Source organism: Plectropomus leopardus, chromosome 5 (assembly GCF_008729295.1).
Source record: "Plectropomus leopardus isolate mb chromosome 5, YSFRI_Pleo_2.0, whole genome shotgun sequence".
NCBI lineage: Eukaryota > Metazoa > Chordata > Actinopteri > Perciformes > Serranidae > Plectropomus > Plectropomus leopardus.
Window position 1 is genome coordinate 6,330,290 of NC_056467.1, and position 19,626 is coordinate 6,349,915.

The 19,626-nt window shown below is 41.6% G+C and overlaps 1 protein-coding gene across 3 annotated transcripts in view; it reads left to right on the top strand.

Annotated features, from left to right (window-relative positions):
* The window catches only part of numbl (NUMB like endocytic adaptor protein), a 38,560-nt gene extending 19,265 nt beyond the window's left edge, over positions 1 to 19,295 (top strand). For 2 of the 3 annotated variants that reach the window (XM_042486647.1, XM_042486645.1), the window contains exons 3-9: positions 227 to 301; positions 4,029 to 4,103; positions 7,020 to 7,160; positions 8,895 to 9,099; positions 10,063 to 10,332; positions 14,660 to 14,845; positions 14,940 to 19,295. In XM_042486647.1, coding sequence (XP_042342581.1) covers positions 227 to 301; positions 4,029 to 4,103; positions 7,020 to 7,160; positions 8,895 to 9,099; positions 10,063 to 10,332; positions 14,660 to 14,845; positions 14,940 to 16,108 — 2,121 coding nt within the window. In that variant the 3' untranslated portion in view covers positions 16,109 to 19,295. The remainder of the gene's footprint in view (positions 1 to 226; positions 302 to 4,028; positions 4,104 to 7,019; positions 7,161 to 8,894; positions 9,100 to 10,062; positions 10,333 to 14,659; positions 14,846 to 14,939) is intronic. The other variant, XM_042486646.1, reaches the window with a different exon arrangement.
* Positions 19,296 to 19,626: the final 331 nt, after the last annotated feature.

A 19,626-nucleotide genomic window follows, 5' to 3' on the forward strand; every position in this document is an offset into this window, starting at 1 on the left:
CAATTTTATAGCACTCATGGAAATACTGATCGGGGCTAATGAGGCTTTGGTTGCTTTTATGTCACTTTGTCTCTTTCTTTTGTTTTGACATAGTTTTCACTTCGGCTCAGTCTGCCTTGTTGGCAGTCAGATGAAGAGTAATTCAAAATCACAGAAACAGTGAAATCAAAAACTTCATAGCAGTCAGCATCTGTTATGTAATAATCCTGCTCTCTTTTCTCCGCAGTACCTGGGGTTGGTCGAGGTGGAGGAGTCGAGAGGGATGCACGTATGTGAGGAGGCGGTGAAGAAACTAAAAGTTGTAAGTATCTCACACACACACACACACACACACACACACACACACACACACACACACACACACACACACACACACCTCCCCTGCTGCAGTGCTGGAGGTTCATTTTGTTGTGTTGAGGCAGTTACAAATACCCACCCCAAGGATCTAAAAACTTCACTGGAGCTCATTACAGACCCAGTTGCGCAAAGCTCATGCTATAAAGTATCGACTAAAAGAGCATATGCACATACGCATGCACACACACACACACACACACACACACACACACACACACACACACACACACACACACAAACATGCACACACGCTCAATACTGTTTACAGTTACCTCTACCTTTTTGTTTTTTTCTCTTCTATACCACTTTCATCTCCCTCATCACCCTCCCTGGAGGGTGTAACTCCATATCTGTCTGTCGGCTCATCCATCTGTCTGTCCATCTAATCCCACTACGCCCAAGAGAGCAGAAAATGAGATCAGGGCACACATAATATATACATGCTCACTGATACACATGTAGAATATGCCCCCCTGGGAAGCTGGACTCAGACAGGGAGCGTGTGAACAGAGTGACACAGTGTCAGCTACACACACTCACACACACACTCACGCCGTGAAGAAAACAGGAGTTTGTGTCACTTTCTGCACAGTGCTCTTTTGATCCAAAGGGATTCAAAGGTCCAGTGTGTAGGATTTAATGGAATATAGTGGCAGAAACAGAATATATTATAATATTTAGGGATTAATCACCTGAAAATATTGTTACTTTAGAGTGAGCCTTTATATCTGCATAGCAAACAGGTCCTTTTCTTCTGAGATAATTATGTTGCACCGCCATCTTTCCACAGTAACCTAGAATAAACAAATCAAACACTAGTTCAAGATAGGGCCATTTTTGTTTTCACATTTCCGAGTCAGGCACTGCAGTTAGCATTCCCTTCGCAATAAGCAGCATCAGAAAAACTGATTTTTTAACATGAAACTGATTTATTATGTGTTTTTGCGGGTTTAAATCATCAGGTCCATTTGTTTTGAAGAGGAAGAGACCTCTGCAAATAATTCAGCTCCCGGTAAAACCTCCCGAACATCTGGATCCTAAGTTATTTAATAAAAATGCAAGAGCGCAAGTGCAGGGCCAGTGGTCAGTTGCCAATGTACCCAAACAGTGGTGGGAAAAACGCTGATTTTTAACATGAAGCTGCTGTTATCACTGTTTTTACCAAATAATCAAAGTGTCACCAAATAAATAACCGATAATTCAGCTCCTGGTACAAACCTCCTGAATGTCTGGATCAGACAAAAGGAGAGCACACATTGGTGGCCTGTCTGCAATCAGCCAAACAGCATTGGAAAAACACAGATTTTTAACTTGAAATAGATTTATTCAGTGTTTTCATTTGTTTTAATGACCAGGTGTGTTTGTTTTGGAGAGGAGAGACCTCTGTGGATGATTCAGCTCCCGGTAAAAACTTCATGAACGATGAACACTGAAGGAATTCTAACTGGGAGTTCATGCTTGGCACATGGTAGAAGGTAGATTTATTGGTCACTGCATCTACAGGTTCAGTTAGTTGCAATTTGCAATCCTCGCTGATAGATGTCACTAAATCCCATGACTCCTACACACTGCTCCTCTAAACCTAACTGTCAAATAAAAATCCAGTTGCTCAACAAAACTACAGAGCAGCACATTTTCTATGTTCTTGCACACTCATCCTAAACCTGAATCCCCCAAGTGGTAATGTAACTTAATCTAACAAAAGGCACCACTTTGTCAGAAAATCTAAATCACAGCTAGATTCATCCATACAGGAAAAATGCTTCATGCATTCATTCTTGTCTCTCTCTCCTCTCACCGCAGTTTCCTTTTATATGTTTTGTTTTGATTCTCCCCACTGGATTAACTCTTTTTTCCCCACTCTTCCATCACATCAGCATCTTTCTTCAGCAGTGTTATCACCTCTCTGCAGTTGTTCGCACAGAAAACTTTCTGCCAGAGTTATCTCTTTCTTTTGATTCCCCCGTTCCACCTCCTAATTTAGCTTTCCTCTCCTTCTCCACTCTTTTCCCTCCAACACTCTCACTTTCTTCACCTCTATTCTCATTCCCGCTGTCTTCCTCTCAATAGGATTATGCAAAAATTGAAGCTCCTTGTCGCTTCGCTGTGGGTTTCAAAGCCATTTCCTGCAGTGCTCCATCTTTCTGTTTCCCTTACTCACGCACAAACACATGAACTCATATGCAGACTCATGTGTGCACACACACACACTCACGCACGCACGCACGCACGCACGCGCGCACACACACACACACACACACACACACACACGCGCGCGCACATGGAGTCGTTTCTTTTTTAGTCAGTGTATTTTTAGCCAGGCTCATGCTGAGTGTGTTATTAGCTCTGCCTGGTGCCCTCCTCTGGAGAAATGAATCTTAGTGCCAGCTGGCACAGTTTTTACCTCTGCCCGCCTCTCCGCTTTTAACCCACCACCACCTCATCTGCTGTGAGGATGTAATGATCACTTCACATAACCACGAGTAGTAGTAAAAGTGGCTTTTACATGCTCGTAGCTTGTTGATTGCACACTGTGCAAGGATGAAGGGACATCTGTTTAAATGTGCAAATCATTGAAATACAAGCCCCTTTTACACAGAGATTGGGCTATAGGGCTGCTACAAAGTCCCCTCTTTATACCTCTTTTGCATTTTAACACAAAACCAAACAATGGTGGTGTCATGCCACTCCAGTGATTGTGGTATTAAAAAGAGGCGTGATGGGTGTTACATGAAAACACAACAGCGTAGGTTTCTTGTGTGACATAAAACATTTGCGTTGGCAGCCCCATCTAAACAATAACTATTGCATAACAGTGTTTCCCACAGAATGACAGTGTATCTGTGGTGGTAGTTGACGAGTGAGTGCGCCCAAACTCTAAATTCCTAAGTTTTTGGGGGTCCATGAATGTAGTGCAGCGGGCGGCGCACTCCATGAGTTATTTTTCTTCTGCAGCAGTTTGTCACTCGCAAGGCGGATAATCCAATCTGTCACAGCTGATCAGATCAAATCAATGGATGAGAGGAGCAGTTTGCAGATTTTTGTAAGTGAAAGCAAAGTTATACATCTAGGAGAATGAATAGTTAAATTTCACTTTCAATGCGCCTGGTATTCTGCAGCTCCGTCTCTGCCCCAAGAGCGCAATAAATAGCTGAATGGTATATTGAATCAAATATTGCTCCTAATTAACAGTCCAGCTCCAAAAGTGTATTTGTGGCAGCAGATATATAGTTGTGACACAAAACAATGAATGCGTGGAAGCCTTGCTTAACATGGCAATAACAATCATTTAGCTTCTCTGTGATATGGCGGCTGATCTTGTCTTCAGCCTCAAGTGTAAAGAGCTCCCGAATCTCATTGTTTGCAGAATTTGCAGACATTTTCAGCAGTTTCTCTTCTCTAAAGGAAGCTCCTAACTGCTAACAGCCATTTTAAACATCTCCCCTGATGGGTCACATAACACACCATCAAAGTGTCACATCCTTGATCTGGTCTTGCTGGCTTTCCTTGTATACAGACACTGTTCTGTGATCATATGTTATGTACAAAACAACAAAGCACAATATTCCTGCTCTGAGCAGGGAGTGTAAAAGGGGCAACATTTACTATACAACTTTGTTATTTGCATCTGAAGTTCTAAATGATTTACTGCTACTTTTCTGTCTTTCCAGAGTGGGAAAAAGACAGTAAAGGCTGTATTGTGGGTTTCAGCTGATGGACTCAGGGTGGTGGATGACAAAACTAAGGTAAGCAAATATGTTTTTTTTGTTTAAGTCATCCCATCTGTCTCCGCTTCCTTTCTGCCTCATCACTCACTGTGTAACAAGAACAAGAGCAGGAAGTGTGTGTCCTATGGTTATGTAAAATATGCAACCCTAACCCTAACCCCCCTCCCAGCACCAACAAACGTGATGGTCTTATACAGCACTTATATTTATTTACTTTTATGTTCTTTTATTTTTTTTTAATTAACTTTCATATTTAAAGATTAAATTTAATTTTGTTCAGTCATAAAGGTGGAAAATTAATTGTTTTATCTGTGTTTTTTCTGCTTTTACCTACTGTTTTATCATTACTATATTACATAGTGTATATATATATATATATTTTTTACTTTTTTAATTCTTTTTACCACCCTTTAACTTTTTACATTTTTTTAAAATAATTTTATTGTTTTTAATTAGCTTTTTAACCACATAAACCCCTTTGTGGAGGAAATTTTCACTGAAATTGCTTCTCTTAGGAACTTTTTAACAGTATATACACTCCTTCACCCATGTGTCCGTGCCCCTTTGAGTATTTCTCTGTAATACTGTATTTATCCCTAAATCTAAACCATTCAGGTTTTCTATGACAACAAGACAGTCTCCATCCATTTTTGTAGCATTTTCTTTTTTTTTTTAAATAAAAAAAAATATTATATTTGGTTAAGTCCTTAGACCACCAACAAAATCTCATTCTGTCCCAGTTCAATGACACTACTGTGTGGATGCTCCCAGGCTACTTTTGGCCTGTGTGTGTGCGCGTGTGTGTGTGTGTGTGTGTGTGTGTGTATGTATGTGTGTGTGTGTGTGTGTGTGTGTGTGTGTGCGCATGTGTGTGTGTGTGTGTGTATGTATGTATGTGTGTGTGTGTGTGTGTGTGTGTGTGTGTGTGTGTGTAGATTCAGAGCTGACATATGTGACTCATGGTCTCTTGCTGAAGGTGCTAATGGGGGAGGGAAGATCAAGTGAATGCAGATACACACATGCACTTGAGGAGTGTCTGGCGGCCAGGGAGGCCTCCTACAGAATGAGTGCAGCTCGCTGTGGCTCTATTGAAAGCCGAGCAGAATAAAGAGCAGCGGAGAATAAAGGAGAGAGACAGAGAGAGAGAGAGCACTGGAGAAGCCCCCTCTTTCTTTCCTCTTTTTTTCATGTTTGGAGGCCACACACACATGACCCCCCCAGCCCTGTTTAATCTCTCTTCTTTCTTGATGTATCTGATTCAAACATGTTAAAGGATAAGGCTGGGACTATATTATATATATATATATATATATATATATATATATATATATATATTTTTTTTTTTTCCCGCAAATCCCAAAACCAACAATGAATTAAAGAGTTAATGAATTAAAGAGTGATTGACATGTTTCTCATGTGTGTTACTAAAAGTCCACGTGGACTTCTTTTAACTTAATTTACTTGCATTGTTACAAAGTTTACATCATGTTACCTACGTCACTTTACATCAAACTTAGGTTGTGTAAGAAACAAGGGCAGTCGTTTTTACTGAAAACACAATATTTTTCTAAACCTAACCAAAAGTTCTGGTGTTAACCCCAACCCAGCTGCCCACTTGTAATTGCCACACAATGTGCAATAACAACACAATGCGTTGTTCGGAGGTTATGGTCTTTTCACATATTTCTGTGACATCACATTGCTATGAACCCTTTACAGTCTCCTCCTACTTCCTTTTTTCTTTCTCGCCTCTTCATCATCTTTTATCATCAGCTCGGCCTCCATCTATGAATCAGCAAGCTCACTTAATAATGCCCACACAGCCATTATTCAGATGTTTTCCCACAGTGAATGTAGTGTATATATACAGTGTGTGTGTGTGTGATTGTGTGTGTGTGAGTGTGTGACCTTCGTAATGCATTAATAGAAAGAAACGGTAAAGTCATTTTTTGTGCTCAAGGCAGAAAGACCATAGCATAGATGAGACACTCTGAGTCACACACTGCTTCTGCGTGGTCTTCCTTTCAGTGATGTCGGGACATGACCTGAGTCACTTTTACTCACAAACACACACTTTCTTGTTGTACTTTTCTTCAAAAACGCACCATACATGAGCATCCTGAATCTTAGAAAAACACACCAAAACACAGTATAATGTGTTTCTGGTAACACAGAGGGAGCTACTGTACCAGCGATGAACAGACACACACATAACACATTGCTCTGTGCTCAGCCTTTCACCTCCGTACCAGCATCCCCCTCCATTCACTAATTGGCCCACAGTGAATGGACTCTTATTCTTCTGCCTCTTTTTCCGTCTTTTCTCCCGCTTTCCTGTCCTCGTCCCCTCCTCTTCAGCTCTCCTCATCCTCTCCTCTTTTTGTTTTCAGCGACATCAGATGAGAGGGTGGAAATGAGTGGATGAGTGTGTGAAACGTCTTTCCCTTTCTTGTCCCTCTCATCTTTCTTTCCTTGTTTTTCTGTTTGTTGGTGAGTCAAAGAGGTGAGCAGGGGGCCCCTTAATGTACACAGAGAAAGAGAAGGGCCCCTTTTAGTTTCCCCCGCAGTGACTATAGACACCAAGACAGGCTGAATAACCTTTTTATAGAAGGAAGGGCAAGTGGTGGAAACATCCCCGAGATGAAAAGAGGGTTCAGTGTCGTTAGTCATCACTTTCTTTTCTGTCGATGGTGGATGTGTAAATAGGTGGGAGTTTTCATGGGGTTAGCTGAGGTTGAAAGCAGCATGTCAAGTACAAGCTGGTGTGCTATATTTCCTGTCTGTCATTGGTTAATCTGCTGCAAGGAAGACAAAACCCCATCAGATGTGATTTGATGCAATCTACCTGCTGGAACAATTCGATTGGCTCGGCTTTATTGTGTGAGCTGTCAAATCTGATTGTCTCTGACCTCACTGTCTCTCTGTCTCTCTTAGGACCTCATTGTGGACCAGACCATAGAGAAGGTTTCATTCTGCGCACCTGATCGCAACTATGACAAGGCCTTCTCCTACATCTGCCGAGATGGTACTACCAGACGGTGGATGTGCCACTGCTTCATGGCTCTCAAAGACTCGGTGAGGGGACAATTAACCTCCCGTCTACCCCTGCAGGGATTTTCTCTGTAGTCACAGAAGCTGCACTAGTATCTGCAATCTCGGTGTAATCTCTCATTCAGTATTTCTTTCATCCACCTGTCTGAAAAAAATAATTAAATGTGTTCCGGCCACTCAAAGCACTTTACGCTACATGCCACATGCACCCATTCACACACACATTCACACACAGACTATTACGCATCGTACCAATCTTCTCAAGGGCATTTAATCTAATCATACACACCCAAACACTGGCGGCTCAGCCTTCAGGAGCAATTTGGGGTTCAGTGTTTTGACCGAGGACACTTTGAGAAGCATAGTAAAGGAGCCAAGGATTGACTGGCTGAACTGAATTAGTATTAGAATTTGAAACATTTATTAATTTAACAAAGGTGAACTTCAGATAATTGTTTAGCAAACATAAAACTACAGTTCCCAGGAAAACTTGCAGTAACACTTTCTATGAAGATCAAATCTATAACTCATTATGAAGGCATTCATAGTGAATTATAATACATTCATAATACTTAATGAATGCACTTATAAACAGATATAATAATTACTGATGCACTATATCAATAGAAATAAGACATTATAGATGTGACTTATAATGATTTAGAAGGGGTAAGGTTCTTATGGATGCTCTTGTTATAAACTAGAGGTTGAATGCTTATAATGCATGATAAGTATCTACACTTACCTTTAAGATGAAATGAACTAGTTGATTAACAAAAAAGAATAAACTCTATTTTTTTAATACAATTAATTATTTAAGTAATTTCTGAAAAATGTCAGTATTTTCTTGTTTAAGTACTTTAATGAAGTACTTTAAAGTTTGAGACTAAAACATAATCTTTGACTCCCCAAAATCTTTTTCATATTTTATACATAAAAGCAATAACTCAGTTCATAGAAATAGATTAATCATTAATTTAATGATTAATTTCACCTTTAACATAGGGAGCGATCTGGCATGCATGTATCATTTGGACACATTAACCCCGTTTGTAGCACCAACAGCTCAGTTGTGTTTAGCTGTCAGAATTAGCGTGTTTTCTAACTTCTGGTCTTTCCGTTTTATTGATTTTGGGATGAGGAGGTTATAATATAAAGACAACTGCAATAGACACAATGGTGTGTTGTGGTTTCAACCCTGTGGTGGTTTCATCAGTTTAGACCATGAGTTGGATTATTCATGTGGACAGAAGAGAGCGCTGCACAGACCTGTGGGATTAGGAAAAGGGATTAGACAGAAGCCTGTGGAGTTATCTGTCCATCTCTGTCTGTCTCTATTTCCACCACACTCTCCATATCTCTATCTGCTCATCTTAAACGGAACTGTCTCCCTCACCGCAGTCACGGCTGTCTATAAAGTGAGAAGGAGTCAGAATAGGAAAGAGGCTGTTAGAGAAGTGGTGGGAAAGTCTAAAATAAATTGCAAATGGCAGGCTGGAATCAGCTGCATTCAGTGCCATGGAGTATGTTGACGTTTGACAGCAAAGGAGATTTGAGGTTGATAGTTGCACCCTAATCCGATGTTCAGTGCGACAGCTGTATGTTATGTGAATGCCTGAACTTGATTTGCAGGTTGACCTGAACGACAATCACACTTTTATGCATATAAAGATTAAAAAACAGCCAAGAGTGCTGAAAATGAAGACAGTTCAGGTACAGATTTATGTCCTTTAAACTGTTTGATTTTTGCTCCACCAGGGGGAGAGACTGAGCCATGCAGTTGGCTGTGCCTTTGCCGCCTGTCTGGAGAGGAAGCAGCGCAGGGAGAAGGAGTGCGGCGTGACGGCTTCTTTTGACGCTAGCCGCACCTCATTTGTGCGTGAGGGCTCCTTCCGCTCCAACCCTTCCTGCCAGCAGAGCAGCAGCAGCGAGAGAGATGACAAACTGCACGACAAGAAGAAAGGTAGGAGGACATTTCAAAGTGTGCACACATACTCAGATCAGTTTTTGAAGGAGGAATGGGACGATATACAATTTTATCACGGATCGCAATAAAAAACGCAATCAGTTGATAATGGTGAATTTCAAAAATTGGGATAATCTTAAATACTGTGTCCAGCAGCATCCAAAGAAACTGCTGGATAACCAATAATAAAAGAGACTGCAAAAATAGGCTGCAAACTCCCACTTCACACAACGCAAAAGATCATTTTATTGTTAAAAGATGGTTCAATTATATGTTTTTGACTGAACTGGATGTTCACTCAAAAACTATTTGTTCTGTCTGTGATGTAATGAATGTATATCTTTCTAAACGAAATGTATGTGTGACGTAACGTAACGTCACGTAATGCAACGCAACGCAACGCAACGTATCCTAACGTTTTGTAACATCATATCCTAACATAGTGTATTGTAACTTAGCGTAACGTATCGTGTTGTAGAGTTTTAAATTTGATGATTATCAGGATACTATATGCCTTTTCTATTTTTTTGTCCAAATTTTCATATTTGTCTTCCGCTTACTTTCAAGTACCCCTCAAACAGTGGGAAATGTGAGTTGAGTCTTAAAATGTTTTTTAAACAAAGTTTAAAAAATGAATTTAAAATTTGTCCATGATCCTGCTAAATCTTTGGTGTTGAAGGATGAGATGATTAAAATCACCAGCTGCTATGAAAATTATATCTGGTTGCTTGCACATGTTGCTGCTGATGGCATCATACAATTCCTGCAGTGCATTTTGTTTGAATTTGCATCAGAGTCTTGTGTCCTGTTGGCTCTAAACAAGGTCCGTCTATCCAGTGCAATAACTTGATCCGATATATAAGGGGTTAACCATGTCTCTGTGAAGATGTGTGCATAGACAGATATGCATCAGTAATTGGGTTTGAATGGAAATCACAGTGGTCCTACTTCCTCTTCCAGACCAACCTTCTGCCATCCCAGCCCTCCCACCTGGCACAGCCTCCCCACCTGAGGGTGCAGCATCCCCCATGGAGCGGCCGGAGCCTGGCGGACCTCACGCCATCCCTCGCCGCCATGCGCCCATTGAGCAGCTGGTGCGTCAGGGCTCATTTCGGGGATTCCCAGCCCTCAGTCAGAAGAACTCTCCCTTCAAGAGGCAGCTGTCACTCCGCCTCAATGACCTGCCATCTACACTGCAACGCAAGACTGACTTCCAGGACAAGAACCCTGGTGAGTTGGGAAGTTCTTGAAGTTGGATTCACAAATGTTGATAAAAGGAAAGGCTGGCCATCTGACCCAAACAGAGGCCCCAATTTTTGGCTGCTGTGACCCTTTTGTGGAAAAAGTCATCTGTTATGCTGAGCTCACACTATGAGCAACAAAGCTGCAGCATGTTCAGTTAAATTATTGCTGAATCGTTGTTCAGGTGTTGTTAGAGCATGCGTTGGTGTTATCACTGATTTTTGTGTTTGCTAATGTTAGGTTACTCACAACAAAGCAAGATGGGAATTTTTTTTTTAACTTAATTTATTTTAGCTCTCTCGTGAACTTTATAGAAAAAAAGACAAAAAAGCACAGGGGGGAATAAAGGCTCAGTATGAGCCCCTTAGTAGCAACCAAGTTGGTGGTAATAATTGCATTTAATAGCTGTATGTGCAAAAAGAGTGAGTGTCTTGAAAGTTCAAGTACAACATTTTTTTGTTTCTTATTATTTTAGCAATTGCAAACTCAACCTCAATTTTGTCGGCTATGTGAAAATTATTAGGTACACAAAATTAAATTTCGTATGCACTTTGAGTTGCTTGTGATAAAACAAGTTGCACCAATTCAATACTGTTATATTATTTTGAAATACTGGGAGGGGTTTCTGTTTTTTTGTTAGTCAGGGGAAAGGTCCAAATAACATATTGTTAATGCTGATGATGGTGTTACCTCTTATGAGGTGAAATGCTTTAACCTGCATTATTTTCTATCTATTTAACGGGCCTGGGGCCAATTAATAAATAAACATTAATAGCTGATGTATAAATAATTAGCCTGGATCTCTGTCAGGTGTTTGCAGTGGATCCTCCCATGGCACTTACTTTGATATACAAGCTCTATTTCTATGCTTTTTAATGCACTCTGACACATTTTTTACATTCAAACTACAAAAAAAAATTCCTGCATGAATCAGTTTATTTTCATTGTGAATAATTGTGGCCATAAATTGAAGTGCCCTGAATGGGTCCCATTTTTACTTGTAGTAGTTTGTTTAATTTTGCCCCTGACTAGCAAACAAATCTGGAATTTCATTCCAAGTTTATTGCAAGTAAAAGAGCAATTGAACAGAATTTTGACTCTTAAGGGGTGATGCTGGCTTAGCAGCACGATGCAGGTTTCAAACGTAATCATCAATATAATTCATCTCGTCAGATCTATAATACAGTAAATAAATAAATATGCGCCAGCTGTAATCTGAGAGAAACTAAAATATTATGTGAGGCTGATGGTATAAACTGACAGATGCAGAAGACTAATATCAGCCCATGACATCAACTGACACTCATTAACACTGGTGTTGTTTCTAGAGATGACTGATCCACATTTAATTTACACTTGGTATCAAAATGCCTCTCCAGTGACAGCAGTAGAATCAGAGGGGATCCCTCATTTGCAAATGCATAAAAACAGCACATCAAGGAGCATTACTGCTGCCTCCACACACAAACAACGAGTACACATATGGGACTCTGTGTTCCACTTGCGTCATGGTTGTTTGTAGAATGGAGCATATTTACATTTTCCGTTTGGCTTCAGTTTGGTGACAGAGACCAATATCTGAGGAGATTTTATGTCTTTATTACAGAATGCACCTCCAGCACACCTCAGATGTATTCTTATTCATGTCATCATGCATACAATGTGTAATTCTTCAGTTTAATCCCAACACTTGAATGCAGGCTGAGATAAGAAGCAGTTACGTGAAGTGCTATTATTATTGCTAGTAGTGTTGGCGCTGATGGCTTCGTCTGTGTGACTCTGAAAGACTCTTTACCAAAGACAATTAATAATGACTGACTTACCACTCACAGGTATACATACAGATGGGCACACCCACTCAGTGTGGTGCCACAGGATCAGAGCGCTCAGTGGCCAGGCTGATTATAGTAATTAGAAGAGATGAGAGAGTTGTATGGGGGGGCTCCTTTGGCTGGAATACTAAACCACAACATTCAACTCCCACTCTCATTGTATTCACTCCTTACATTTCCGTAGCTTATTCTCCCATGACGGTTAGTGTATGCATCCAGTGGTGGTGGATTTGATGCAGTTTGAATCCCGTATGCCCTCTCTTTACCTCTCTTCATCACACACACAAAAATCCACACTGTCTCCCTGTTCCCTTGTGACTCTCTGAACAATGTCTGTATTGATTTGTGAGGTCAATCAGCTGTCCCGGTTAGCTTTCAGCAAGCCCTCTGCCAGCTTTAACCTGCTACTGCACTGAAAGAAACACACTCATACACATCGAGACGCACACACATGAAGTGCTTAGAGTGCTTCTGAACTCTGTGGGACATTGACTTGGAAGGGAAAGAGAAGGGTCCCAGGGTAGGTCTTTATAGAACAAAGCACAGAGAAATCTTTAATGGGAGACCTTACACATGCCTCCAGTGCCCTTTGCACCCTCCAGTATAATTCAGGGCCTGTAGCCACACAGTGCACACAGATGAGAGATATAAATGTATTAGAGGAGTGGGCTTGTGAAGGTTTGGGGTTTGACCTATAATGGGCCCATTTGTGGTAAACAAGTTAATTCACTTTAATCCCACTCGTCTATACATTCATTCCTCTGCAAGTGCATGTTGTAAAACTTACGATGTCACAAATTTCATCATCAGACTCCTCTTTGTCGAGAGTTTTGGACAACTGCATGTAGAGCATAAATGGAGGCAGCCCAATTGCCAGAATAAATGGTGACATTGTACATTTCTGCAAACCATGGATATGTAACTTTTGTATGTTTCATATGCTAATATGTGCTATGCGCCATTCTTTTACTTTTTAGTTTTTTAATTTTGTACTGTGACAATGTTGTGGTTGACATTTGGTTAGGTTTAGGCACAAAAATCACTTGATCAAGGAAACGACCATCTTTTGGCACTACAGTCATGTTTAGAAATGCCCCAATGTTTTGCTAAAAAACACCCTGTGGTGGCATCTCATTCACTACTGGGAATGCTCTTAGGTTTTGTTAAAAAACATCCAAATTGGGTGCCACAATCGCGGCTAGAAATACCCAATGTCTCCCTAAAATACTTTGATTTCGTGCCACAAATGCGACTGGAATCATTTGGATCATCCGGATCATTTTTTGTGCCACATTTGCAGCTGAAAATGCCTAATGCCTCACTAAAAACACATGGTTGTGACACAACAATCACAGCTAGAAATGCCTTGATGTCTCCCTAAAAATACCTTTTTGTACACAGTCGCGGCTGAAAATAGACCCATGTCTTGCACCTAATTAAGGCAACATAATCACAGCTGGAAATGCCCCAGTGTCTCGCTAAACAGCACCCGGTTTGGATGCCATAATCGTTCCCTAAAAATACTACTTTTTTGCACCACAATTGTGGCAGACAATGCCCTAATGTCTCCCTAAAAAAACCCTGTTTTTTTCCACCACAATAATAGTTTGAGGTGCCCGATATCTCCCTGAAAACACCTGGCTTTGGCATCTCAATGGCGCCTGGAAACGCCCCAATGGAAATGCTACGTAATTTTAAAAATGTTGATATTCTTCATATGAAATGTACAATGTAACATTTTTGTGGTTTGCAAGAACGTGCAATGCCAAAATTTTCTTCTGGTGACTTGGCCGGAGGGGAGTAGAAGGCAGTAGAAGAAGAAAGCAAAATTCCTCTCTCTCTGAGGCCTTTGTTGAGAAGGGAGGGACCAGGGAACATGGAGCAGGGAATTAGATATGATATCTATTTATATCTGCTGCCTATGCAGGAGAGGTTTAAAACTGTGGTCCAAACTAAAGTCAGACAGGAACATTATGCCATCTAATCCCTTACTGGTCATATCTGTTACATTTGGTCTGAAAACATAGATAAACCAAGCTGAATTCACCTCTGTCTGAGTCATCCCAATGCACAAGACACAGAGGCCAATGACATAACAGGCTGATAGACTATAATGCTACGTATAAAGTAGGTTGTTTACACAGTTTGGCCTGACCTGAAGACATTCTTGTGATTGAGTATGAACCTTTTTATTTTTAGTAAGGACATTTTGATTAGCACAATGCAATATTTGTCTTGAGAATCTTGCGTTTATGGATGCCTTTTAGGTCAATAGCAGCCCGCCTTTATCTGCTCCAGTTTCTGTTGCTTTTGATGCTAACAGTGTCTTTTGGACAACTAAATAAATATTTTTTCTTCCTCTTTTTTGTTTGTCCCTCTACTCAATCCTTGTCTTCTTCCATTCCACCTCTTCTTTTCATTGTTTTCCTCATCTCCATTCTCTTTTTACCTACTTCCCCTCTGTGCCCCCCCTTTCTTGCTAGTACCAGAGATGGATATGGGGTTGCCAGGTGAGGGAGACTGTAGTATTAACGCCCTGTGTAGTCAGATTAACACCTCTTTCACCAATCCATCGGACGAGCTCTTCTCCAACCCCTCTTTGTCTGCAAATGGCCCTCAAACCTGCACTGTGCCCCCTGCCCTGCCTCCACCACCTGGACCACTGCAGGGTAAGAAAGACCACATCAGAACAATTTTTTGTAAACAGTGCACTTTTAATGCTGAGGACATTATTCTTCTAAATCTTTAACTTTATCCTTCCAGGGACTTCTTCCTGGGTGCAGCCTGAACCTCCACTCCACTCTCCTCCTCCAGTTTCTGTGGCCATGCAGATACAGATGCAGAGTGGACACAGGCGTACACCCTCCGAGGCTGAAAGATGGCTGGAGGAAGTCTCCAAGGCCGTCAAGGCTCAGCAGACCCCTCCCCCTGGCCCCACCATCCCCCCCATCCCCCCCATCCCCGGCCCACCCCCCATGTCGAGTCAGCAGATGTCCAGTCAGGCAGTTATATCAGCTGCCCCAGTAACCACTGTCCCTATGTCCCTTGGCACCATGTCCAAACCTCTCCTTTCGGGCCCCTCTGCTCTCTCAGGTCAGGCGCCGATGCCCCTCCCGCCCATGTCAATATCATCAGTTCCTCTAATACCAGGCCCTCCAGTGTCAGGACCCCCGATGTCCCTACCCTCCATGTCCATTCCAACCATGTCTGGTCCGAGTATGTCCGGGGCCTCCATGATCCAGCCCTCCCTCCCTGGGCCCCCATGCTCCCTTCCAAGCTCCATGCAACCCTTCCCCTTGGCTTTTGATACAACGCCAGCTCCTGTGGGAATGTTCGCCAGCCAACCTGTCCAACCGGCATTCGTGCCCATGCAGACCTACATGCCAGGCCTGGCCAGCAGCATGACATATCCCAATGCCAGTGTGCCAGTGGTAGGCATCACACCATCGCAAATGGTGGCTAATGTCTTCTGCACTGCTACAGGCTCATCTGGTGCAGGTGGATCCATGGGCTCGGCCGTAGGAGGACCCAAAGTGGGACCACTTGGAACAACAGGGCAGCACCATTCTTACACAGGAGTGCCGAGTGCAGTCGGGCACCCTGTAGGGTTTTCCACACCACCGTTCTCTCCTACTCCGGCATTATCGACAGCCATTAATGGCCTCCCACCGCACAGCAGCGCCTCGATGGCCCTCCAGAATGGAACCGCCTCCAGTGGTGGGAATGGTGGAAGCAGTAGCAGCTGGCCACCAGAGGGCAGCCAGCTAACAGCTCCAGCAGCTAGCGATTCTCAAGACGATGATCGTTTTGAGGCCAAGTGGGCGGCACTGGAGGCCAAACCAGCACCTCAGCAGCAAGGGAATAAGGCACCAGCTGCAGCAGCCAACCCATTTTCCAACAATCTTCAAAAGACTTTTGAGATTGAGCTTTAAGCCTGAGTTGGTCTCCCAAAGCTGTAGCTCTTTCCCCGAAGTTCAAGCCTGAGAAATGCGGGCCTAGAACACGATGCAGGTCCTTAAAGTAAGCCTCGCATCTGACATGTGGCAGCCTAGCAACTTGCTAAAAGCTCTCAGAGGAGTCAGTGATATAATGATCCTATTTGCTTTCTTTACCCTCCTATGAGAGTTTTGGAAGAAGTTGACAAATTGCTGGGCTGCCATTGGACGATCAGGTCTCTAGCTCACTAGACTTGATGGACTGAATCCTTCCACCCCACCTGCTACCCACCTCTCTTTCCTGCTTTCACTTCTCCACTCTGGCTTTTCTTTACTTGCTACAAGTCCCTGGATGTACTGTATGTGCCCCCCTGAGGACATTGTAGGGGGGACACAGCTCAGTGGTTTCTTTCTTTAAAAGGAGACTCCACTCAGATGCATTCCAAACCCATGTATTTTTTCTGGTGGAGGATTGCGGTGCAGAATTTAGTGGATATGGCTACATGACAAGATGTGTAGAGCGGCAAAGAGTTGACTGATGATCAGACCAATGCTGATCTTAGCCAAGCACAGCAAAAGTTTGGATACCTGAACGGACTAGCCAATGATGTAAGACCCCACCCTACCAACCCAAAAGGACTTACTGACTAATAGTAGAGATTTATGGCCAAATTATTTTATTTATTGTACTTCATTTTTATTTTAACAAGTTATATATACTTAAAAATCAAATTTTTAAAGCAGTGTTTTAGGAACGTGTTTTTTTTTTCATCCCCGTATTTATTTTTGTTGAACCGTAAAGAGGAGGGAAACTACAGGTAGCAGACAGCTAACGTGTGATTGGGCAGTAGTAGAGGGAAAGCATTGTCTGGAAACGGAGTCATGTAACTCAAACCAAATAGCTAGGGCTTAATGCAGTGTGTAGTGCGACATGTGAGACAGTTACTGTATATAGCGGCATGTTTCTTCCGCCTGTTAGTCCTCACATATTTACACTTCAGTGCTGGTAAGACCTTTTGAGCCAAAATGGCATCACTTTGGCTCTGTAGCCCATTTCTTTTGCTAAAGCCTACTTTCAAGGTTTACTCACTTCAGGATATCCGGCACACAGACACTGGACAATGCACACAACAAGGACCCCATCTTCTCCACACAAACCCAAGGAACGTTAACAACTCAGTGGAAACAAAACAACACTCTTCAACACTGTGCAACTAGTTTAAAAAAATGATGCACTACATTCCAGCACTCATTATCCTTTTATGTGTTCAAACACAGGGTAAAGTCTCATCACGAACAGTATGATTGTGTAGCCACCTTTTTGCATTTATTTCAGATTTTGGGATTGATGATTAGAGGTGAAAAGAGATGAGGAACATGAGCAGACATAAATCGAGGCCTAGCAAATGGAGAAGCTGAGAGAAAAAAAGGATACATTTCAAATGCAGCCTTATAACCCTTTTCCACTAAAATTAACTAAATATATTCTCACTGGTTCTTTCCCATTGCCAGTAGACCAGAGCTGTCTACACACCTCTGCAGCTGACGAGTAGGCCTCTGTGTATATGTTTTTTGGGTTTTTTTTTGGTGTGTCTCGTTCGTTGTCACAGACAGGCCAAAAAACAGGTTGTAAACAGTAGAAAGCAGCATGGAGGCCTATGAAAATGGTAAGATGGCTACTTATTTTTATATATCTCTCTCTTATTCAGTCTATCTTTCACACTTGGTGCAGACCAATTTGGATCAATGTTTGAGTGCTGCTTGGATGGAGATGGATGATATTTTGTGGTGGCACGTCACTGCATGATGCCAGTAAAGGGGCTAAAAATATCATGTTCACATGGGTGTTGTTTTTCCATCACTGCCATTCGGAGCCGAAGCTGATAAATACCTGTAATTACTGCAGAGTCATTTGACCTCGGTGTGAATGCCGATTATAACCTTTCTGCTTATATACAAAAGCCAATATGTAAGTGGGTGTTAGTGCATAAGAAAGGGGCTTAAAGAACATTTGATTCAGAGGTGAACAGGAAGAGAAAATATAGAACAGCAGAAGAATAGATAGCTAGAGAAAAGAAGGAAGGGTAATGTGTATGTGAGAGACTGAAGGGGAGAATGGAATCATACCTTTAAAAAATGAGAAGGAGGAAGTCTGAAGAAAGGAAAATTAGATAAGATGTGAAAAAAGATATAAGAAGGAGACGGGGTGTGTAAAAATATTGAGAAGATACTGAGAAAAAGACTCAATCATCATGTTGCTCATAACCTGAGCACTGTCTGATGTTTTTACATCTTTTGTCCCTAAGCTAAGCCACTTCCATTACATGTTTCTCAGCTCCTAACGCCTCAAAAACAACACTTTTGCTTATATTTTTAAAAGATGTTACTTATTACATAATTGAAGTCTCATGTGCAACTCCCCATATAGACAAAGCTTCAGTAAGGTCAACAAAGCTTCTGTGTTTGAACTTGCGGTCATAACAGACGCAACATTACAAACTAAAAAAATATAAGGGCTGTTCCATGTGACGTGTAACGAACAGGTGGTTTCTGTATGTTATATAAAAACTGGTATCTGACCAGAGATGCTCCTGCTATGTTCCTTGGGAATTTAATTGTATGGATGTGGACTGCCACTGATTAGGTTTCCTGCTCATTAACTCCCTGCAGTTTAATTAGCTCATTAGGTCTCTTCCTGTGGCAGCCATCCCATCTGAAAGGCTGTCTTCCCAGAGATCTCAAATTTATGTGTCTCCGGCCTAATTTATACCATCTCAGGTCCTTACAGTGTTTTTCTCCCTTTTTTAAAAAAATTCGGATAAATAAATATTTCTTCCCTACCAAAAACAAATCCAAATTGCTCTCTTTACCCTCCTCTCTCTGCAAGACCAGACTGGTTCACTCATAGAATCAGTGCTTTTATTTCATTGAAAATATATTTTAGACTCTTGTTTGCACGCCCTCCAAAATTATAAATGTAGGTTAATTGTGTTTCCACGTTAAAGCAAACTAAATGACCTCATAAACTTGATTGTAAAACCATAGTTTAGTGATGGTAACAAAGCAAACCAGTGGAATTTATTTTTAATCTTTATTTACAGAATTTTTGTATTTAAACCTACATATTTGTATTGTAATTACATTGTACAAAAGATAAATAAAGTAATATAATATTACTCCTGTTCATTTGTTGTAGGTGGTGGCTTTTTAGCTTTCACAACTACTGTTTTTCTCATGTCTTTTCCATCCTTCCTTCTATGACCTTCCTTCATTTTCTTTTCATTTCTGCCTCCGGTGATCTCAACTGCTGTCTCTTGTTATTGATCTAACTCCACTTCTTTTTGTCTTTGTTTCCACCAAGATTTTGTGAAACCTGTAAAAATGTCAATCGATAAAAATGTGAAGCACAGAAGCATTTCCATAACTTGGATAAAGAAGAAGTAAGCCAATGCAAAATACCAAAAAACTGCAGTTCTTTTAATGGCCACTTGAGCCTGGCTCCAAAACAGAGTCCC